The sequence below is a fragment of the Mandrillus leucophaeus genome, unplaced genomic scaffold (assembly GCF_000951045.1).
Source record: "Mandrillus leucophaeus isolate KB7577 unplaced genomic scaffold, Mleu.le_1.0 Scaffold432, whole genome shotgun sequence".
Lineage (NCBI taxonomy): Eukaryota > Metazoa > Chordata > Mammalia > Primates > Cercopithecidae > Mandrillus > Mandrillus leucophaeus.
In genome coordinates this window covers 1,018,483-1,026,438 of record NW_012104610.1, presented here as the reverse complement: position 1 = coordinate 1,026,438, position 7,956 = coordinate 1,018,483, and the positions used below count along the sequence as shown (strand labels likewise).

The following is a 7,956-nucleotide window of genomic DNA, read 5'->3' as shown; positions in this document are numbered from 1 at the left end:
GGTCATGAGTTCGAGACCAACCTGGCAAACATGGTGAAACCCCGTCTCTACTAAAAATACAAAATTAGCTGGGCATGGTGATGCGTGCCTGTAATCCCAGCTACTTGGGAGGCTGAGGCAGGAGAATTGCTTGAACCTGGGAAGTGGAAGTTGCAGTGAGCCAAGATCATGCCACTGCACTCCAGCCTGGGCAACAAGAGCAAAACTCTGTCTCAAAAACAAGTTAGTTTAATAACATGAAATAACTTTTTAAACCGTTAAGAGCTGTACTACTAGTAATTACTCTTCCAGACAGTGGCTCCACCTCATCTCCTATATCCCCTGTATTACCCTCTCTTAAAAGCCAAAATTAAGTAAGCATGGTGGCTCATGCCTATAATCTTAGTATTTTTGGAAGCTGACATGAGCCAAGGAGTTTGACACCAGCCTAGGCAACATAGTGACACCCCACCTCCACAAAAATATTTTATATTAGCCAGGCATAGTGGCATGTGCCTGAATCCCAGCTCCTCGGGAGGCTGAGGTGGGAGGATTATTTGAGCCCAGGATGTTGAGGCTGCAGTGAGCTATGATCACACCACTGCACTCCAGCCTGGTCAACAGAGCAAGATCCTGTCTCGAATAAATAAATAAATGAATAAATCGAAGGAAAAGCACCAATACTGTAACTGCCTCTGTCCCCAGGTGGGGGCTCCTCAAGGGCCCTCTTCAAGGGCCCTCCCCAGGAAGTGTTCCTCTGGATGACCTACCTGGGGCAGAGGAGCCAGAATATGGAGAAGATGGCTGTGGTGGGGAGAGATTTAGTCCTGTGTCTTCCCCACCCAGTGCAGTCCCTGGAAGAAGAATGCCTGCTGCACGGCCAACACCAGCCAGGAGCTGCACAAGGACACCTCCCGCCTGTACAACTTTAACTGGGACCACTGTGGTAAGATGGAGCCCGCCTGCAAGCGTCACTTTATCCAGGATGCCTGTCTCTATGAGTGCTCACCCAACCTGGGGCCCTGGATCTGGCAGGTATGCGTGCCATTCCCATAAACATGAGCCTCAGCAGAGAGCAGAGCCTGCCAGCCACTTGCAGGGAGGGCTTGGTCCAGGAATTCGGGTCTGAGGGTGGTGGATGCCCTGCCCCCTCCCACAGCTCTGGTCCCCTTCGAGGATAAAGCTGCTGAGATATGTGGCTGACAGGAGCGTTCCGTCTCCTCCCCACTCAGGTCAACCAGAGCTGGCGCAAAGAGCGCATCCTGAATGTGCCCCTGTGCAAAGAGGACTGTGAGCGATGGTGGGAGGACTGTCGCACCTCCTACACCTGCAAAAGCAACTGGCACAAAGGCTGGAATTGGACCTCAGGTGAGGGCCGGGAGGAGACGAGATGAGGAGTGGGAGTGGGGCTTTAGGGTTGGGAGGGGTGCAGTCTGGCCCAGAAGCTCAGGGTCTTATGTTCTCCTCCCTCAGGGATTAATGAGTGTCCGGCTCGGGCCCTCTGCCGCACCTTTGAGTCCTACTTCCCCACTCCAGCCGCCCTTTGTGAAGGCCTCTGGAGCCACTCCTTCAAGGTCAGTAACTACAGTGGAGGGAGCGGCCGCTGCATCCAGATGTGGTTTGACTCAGCCCAGGGCAACGCCAATGAGGAGGTGGCCAAGTTCTATGCTGCGACCATGAATGCTGGGGCCCCGTCCCATGGGATTATTGGTTCCTGATCCAAGAAGGGTCCTCTGGGGTTCTTCCGACAACCTATTCTACTAGACAAATCCACATGTGTCTTGTGTCTTGTAATCTGGGGACGAGTGGGTTGGAGGGACACATTGCTTCATCTTTTCCATTGACAGGCCCCAAATCGGGCTGGAACTAGCCTGATGTTCACTGGGAAGCAGGGTGTGGAGGTTGAGCTAGAATCCAGGTATCTGATCCCTTAGTTTGGGTCTCTTATCCCTGCACTGGCTTCCCCCTCACGCCAAGCTCATCCCACCAGCACTACACATGGAGAAAGACACAGATAGAGGGAAGAAGGTCAGAGTTAGCTGATGAGTTATTGGGATTCAAGTTGGGAAGAGAGTTTCTTTTCCCTTCTCTCACTAGATACGGGCTGGATGGAGATGTTGGTGGGGAGGAGAATCTCAGTGATGAACATTTACCTTGTTTCTATCTATTTATTTCTTTACTTATTTGAGACAGGAATCTTGCTGTGTTGCCTAGGCTGGTCTTGAACTCCTGGGCCCAGACAATACTCCCTCCTTGGTGTTCCAGAGTGCTGGGATTATAGGCATGAGTCACTGTGCCTGACCTGCTTTTTTAAAAAACAATGACAACTAATGTTGCAATTAACAATCTTTTACCTAGTGGAATGTTACATTTAAATTCCAGAAAAGATTATTGGGTCAAGAGTACATATAATTTTGAGAGTTACAACTTTATGGAGGTTGTATCAATGTGGCTCCCCCACCAGCAAAGTATGAGAGTGCCTCTTTCTCCACTGGGTGTGATGGCTCATGCCTGTGATCTCAGCACTTTGAGATGCTGAGGCAGGAGAATCTCCTGAACCCAGGAGTTCAAGATCAGCCTGGGCAACATGGTGAAACCCCATCTCCACAAAAAACTAAAAAAATCAGCTGGGCATGGTGGTGTGTACCTGTAGTCCCAACTACTAGGGAGGCTGAGGTGAGAGAATCGCTTCAGCCCCAGCAGGTTGAGGTTACAGTAAGCTATGATCATGCCACTGCACTCCAGCCCAGGTGACAGGGCAAGAACCTGTTTCAAAAAAAAAAAAAAGAGAGAGAGAGAGACTGCCTGTTTCTCCACAACCCTGTCAACCCACTATGCCATCAAACTTTGATTTTCTACTCATCTTACAGGTGGGGAAAGGGCAGCTCAGTGCAGTTTTCATCTGCCATTGTTCTGAGATCTTTCCATGTTGACCTACTGAGATGTTAAATTACTGGGTAATAATCCATTCTGTGTATACATCACACTGAATTCAGTCTCCTACTGACGGGCATTGGAAGGAATGGGGTTCTTTTATGATCTTGACATTGCTGAAAGCCACAAGCCAGTTATTTGGTAGAATACTCCTCCATTTGGGTTTGTCTGTTTCCTCATGATTCATTGAGGTTATGCATTTTGGGCACGAATACCCTACATGGTTGTCCCGTGCATCATAACAGGAGGCACGTGGTGAAGGGTTTGCCTATTCCTGGTGACGTTAACTTTGATCTTTTGGTTGAGATCGTGTCTGCCACATTTCTCCACTACACTTTCCCCTTTGTAACTAGTAAACATGTTGTAGGGAGAGACTGGAGAACTAGAGATACTCTGTTCATCAGCACACTTCCACCGACATATTCTAGTACCTGATGGACCTTTTTTTAAAGAGGGAAAACAAAAGCTAAACATGTCTTACTATGTTACAGCTCTTTCACCAACCCTTCAATACTTTTCAGTGGTATCAACTGTAAAAACCAAACTTCTTCAAAATAGCGCAGAAGACTGTGCCCCTCCTCTGAGCCCTCAAGCCAAATCTCTCCCACACCACCCCCACAAATGAGCTTCAGTCGCACTTCTCATGTTGGGGGTCTTTGCTCCAGCAACTCTTTCTCTGCATGCCTGAAACGTTCTTTAATCCTCTGCAGTCTAGCACTTTGTGGCCACTTAGATCACAACCTACAATTCCCCCCAAAAATGACTTCTTACCACTCAACCTAACAAAGCCACTCAGCTGATTTCTCATCACACTATTCTGTGTCCTTGTGCAGATTTTTGTCTACTGTGTTTGTTGTCTGCCTTTTCCCTAACAAAACATACTCTCCTGAAAGCAGGGTTTTGTCTATGTCATTTTAAGCTACATCCCCAGGGTCTGGGTCAGTGCCTGGCACCGAGAATGTGCTCAGTAAGTTAAGGAATCGCTGCATCCATTCTGTCAGTCAACAAGTCCTTCTGAGCATCCTGTCCACTGGCCCATGCTGGTCTCAGCTGACAGGAAGGGAACTGAGTTCCTTGCAAGGTCTGGCGGCGACAGACAGTTCTGAGAACCAGTGACTCTTAGAACAAGGAGACGAGGCTTTCACAGAGGGAAGCACAGAGTGTGGTGTTGTTCTGCTGAAGCCCAAAGAGGTCAGGGAAGGCTTCCAAAGGAATAATGTTTGCCAAGCACAAAACAGCACGGGGAATGGCATTCCATGGACAGGTCTCAGCAAGTGCAAAGGCTTAGAGGTAATAGAAGTGCAAGCAGAATTCCAGGGTGGCTGAGATAGGAGTTATGAGGGGAGTGGGCAGCAGTTAAGGCCAAAGAAGAAACACTGGATCTGCATTCCTTAGGACGGTGCCCTGTGGGCCCCTCACAAAGCTTCTCTCCTGCAACTGCTAGGTGCAAGAAGTCAGACTTAGAATCAGACTGAGATCAGTAGTTCCTGCAGCTGGGAAGATGAGTGATGTGAGATTGCATGTGTGATAGGCTGGCACTCAGGGAAGAACTCAGGGTTCTCTCCTCCCCAGTCTGAGGCCCCTCTCCTGCTTCCTGAAGCCCAGAGTCTCCACCTGGGTGAGTCAAACACCTTCCTGTTATCTGCCTGGTCCTAGGGCAATCTTTGGGTTGGGGTTAGAAGGCATGCCAATGGTTAACCTTGTGGTATTAAGCGTCCAGCTCAGGCAGATACTGTCTGGACTGGTCCAAGCTGACTGCCTGACTGCCCCTCCCTGCTGGTCCTAGCACCCAGACTCCAGATAGGAACACCACCTCCTTCAGAGCAGGGCTCTGAGACTCCACAAATGGTGAGGACTTACCAGAGGAACTGAACTTAACCTCCAACCCAACCTTCCACTTGCTGGTATTATTCTGAAGCCCTCATGGCCCGGGGGCCTGGCTCAGGGGGCAGGTCTCACTCCTGCAGTGGAGGGGGCATAAAGTTCAGTTCATGATCAGCCCCCCAGGCCAAGGGCAGCAGATGAGAGGGCAGGAGCTCCATCTAGAGGAGCTCCCATGTTCAGGTGTTCCTAGACACCTGCCTGCCCTTCTCCAATCAGCACTGGGGTATAAAGAAGGAAAGAGGCCTGAGGGTTCCAGAGGCCTCTACCTGCTGGGGTCTTCAGAGGACTCAACCCTCTGGGAAATACAAATACAATCCTCAGCCCTCCAAACAACTGAATGGACACCTCTTGGCCAAAGAGACCTCGGAGAAACTTTAAAATCTAAGTTTCCTGGCCATGATGATAAGTCACTCATACCTCAGTACACTTGCTTCCTCATGAACCGTTACCAGGCTTCTTTCCCAAGACCTAAATAGAAACCAGCCCTGGAAAACCAAGAACAGGAGACTCCTTCACCGATTTCAACTTCAACCAACTGCCAGACTCCTTTCCCTTTCCCGATTTTGACATGACAGCTGATCAGCTTACAAAACATTCCTGGCTGATCAATGACTCTCGACCATGGACCAGTTCTGGCTGGTTTACAGAGGCAGCACACAAAGTTCTTTGGGTCCTATGTTTCACCTTTTGACATATAGAGCCTAATTCGACCACATTTTAATGTCTCCACCCCGAAGAGAATATGGGACATATTTAACATGTTTTTTGGTACACATGTGTGCAACTCTCATGAATATTCAGAAATCATCTTAAAACTTATTAAATATGTATGTTTAGCCAACTCATTTAGTGTAAAACCCCTGTCCTACCCTCACTTCAATTCCTAGCTTGTAGGTTGCAACCCGACAAAAGAAATAAAGCTCTCCCTTCCAATTGTACAGATCTTGTGATTGTAAGCCAACATAACTGAAGACAAGAGTAGGATCCATGGAGCAGCTCAGGTTCCCCCCAGCGTGAGTGAATGCACTGGTGCCAGGCAGAGCCATTGACAGCTCAGTTGTTTCCCTGTCAGCTTTTGGAGGAAGGTGGGTAAGCTCTCCCCGATCTAAGATCTCCCATTTTTGAATTGAGATCTCCAGGACTTCATTTTTTCACCCTGATTTCCTCCATCCAGACCCTGCAAAGGCCATCTTTTTTGGCCCCAGGTTTCTAGTTGGGGAGGTTGGGGGCAGTTCAGCCTGACTCATCTGGCCTATCAGGTTTGGTGAGGATGCTTGCCCTCTAGTGGCACACAAAGGAATGTCTTATGCTCTTCTGGGGAACCTAGATTCTAAAGAGACAGTCCCAGACCAGCTGCCATCAGGAACCTACATGTTTCAGAATTATAAGAAAAAGTCTTGTGGATATTTTGGATCCTGGAAAAAAGCTAATTTGGAACAATATGAAGATTTATAGGCCAAAATGGAGAACTTTTGACAGAACATTTGACATGCCTAAATTAGTTTATTTGCATGCACAGTAGGGTTCAGGACCTCTCAGAAGCAATGGGAGGCCTTTTTTTTTTTTTTTTTTGAGACAGAGTCTCACTTTGTCATGGGGAGTGGAGTGGAGTGGCACGATCACGGCTCACTGCAGCCTCGACCTCCCGGACTCAACCATCCTCCCACCTCTGCCTCTCAAGTAACTGGGACTACAGGCATGCACCACCACACCCTGCTAATTTCTTTATTTTCATTTTTAAATTTTTTATAGAGATGGGGTTCACCATGTTCCCCAAGCTGATCTCAAATTCCTGGAGTCAAGGAATCCTCCCATGGGAGACCATTTTTAAGTGGTATTATGAGAGCTCTAAACACAGTCAGGCGTCTCAGATAACCTCCTTAAATGAGACTAATTCAAAACTGAAGGAGTCTAATTCAAAACCTGACCAGCATATTCAAACCTATCTGCCACTATTGGACATGTAGCTGGAGACACTGCACAAAGAATTACAGCCCAACAAATTGAATTACCTGGCTCAAGTATTTAATTGCTTCAGATTTTCTTTTAGTCAAACAAAGAAAAGTCTGTGCAGTGGCTCATAACACCTATTGCACTTACATTGACACTTCAGGTGAAGTAGAAACTCATATAGGGCTGGGCACAGTGGCTCATACCTGTAATCCCAGCACTTTGGGAGGCTGGGGCCAGAGGATCACTTGAGCTCAGGCCCACCTGAGCAACAAGGTGAAACCCTGTCTCTACAAAAACTACAAAAATTAACGAGGCATGGTGGCACAAGCCTGTAATCCCAGCTATTTGGGAGGCGAAGGCAAGAGGATCACTTGGGCCTGGGAGGCATAAGTTGTAGTTAGCCTAGATTACGCAATTGCATTCCAAACTGATAGAGCAAGACTCTGTCTCAAAAACAAAACAAAACAAAGCAAAACAAAAACAAAAAGAACAGAAACTCATATAGAAAGAATTTCCAAACAAGCTAAATGATTACAAGAAATAAAACTACTGATCCTATCAATGATCTGTTTAGTTGACTTTCTACCAAACAGAAATTCCTTTCAAGATGCTGTTGAAAGCTGGGCGTGGCAGCTCACGCCTGTAATCTCAACACTCTGGGAGGCCGAAGCGGGTGGGTCACCTGAGGTCAGAAGTTTGTGACCAGCCTGGCCAACATGGTGAAACCCCATCTCTACTGAAAAATACAAAAAATTAGCTGGGTGTGGTGGCGGGCGCCTGTAATCCCAGCTACCTGGGAGGCTGAGGCAGGAGAACCCACTAGGCAGAGATTGCAGTGAACCGAGATCATGCCACTGCACTCCAGCCTGGGTGACAGAGTGAGACTCCATCTCACACAAAAAAAAAAAAAAAAAAAAAAAGATGCTATTGAAGTCTTTGTTATAATTATAGTCTCCATCAAACTTTTCTTCATAACATTTAAATTACTCGTAATATAGGACAGGCGTGGGGGCTCAAGCCTGTAATCCCAGCACTTTCGGAGGCCCATGGGGGTAGATCACTTGAGATCAGGAGTTCAAGACCAGTCTGGCCAACATGGCAAAGCCCTGTCTCTACTAAAAATACAAAAATTAGCCAGGAGGCGGAGGTTGCAGTGAGCCGAGATCATGCCACTGCACTCCAGCCTGGGCAACAGAGGGATACTCT

General features: G+C 47.9%; 1 protein-coding gene across 3 annotated transcripts in view; it reads left to right on the top strand.

The window, feature by feature from the left end:
• The window catches only part of FOLR3 (folate receptor 3 (gamma)), a 39,898-nt gene extending 38,140 nt beyond the window's left edge, over positions 1 to 1,758 (top strand). For all 3 annotated transcript variants that reach the window (XM_011993670.1, XM_011993672.1, XM_011993671.1), the window contains 3 exons: positions 826 to 1,014; positions 1,212 to 1,347; positions 1,453 to 1,758. In XM_011993670.1, the coding sequence (XP_011849060.1) occupies positions 826 to 1,014; positions 1,212 to 1,347; positions 1,453 to 1,697 (570 nt within the window). In that variant the 3' untranslated portion in view covers positions 1,698 to 1,758. The remainder of the gene's footprint in view (positions 1 to 825; positions 1,015 to 1,211; positions 1,348 to 1,452) is intronic.
• The last annotated feature ends 6,198 nt before the right edge of the window (positions 1,759 to 7,956 follow it).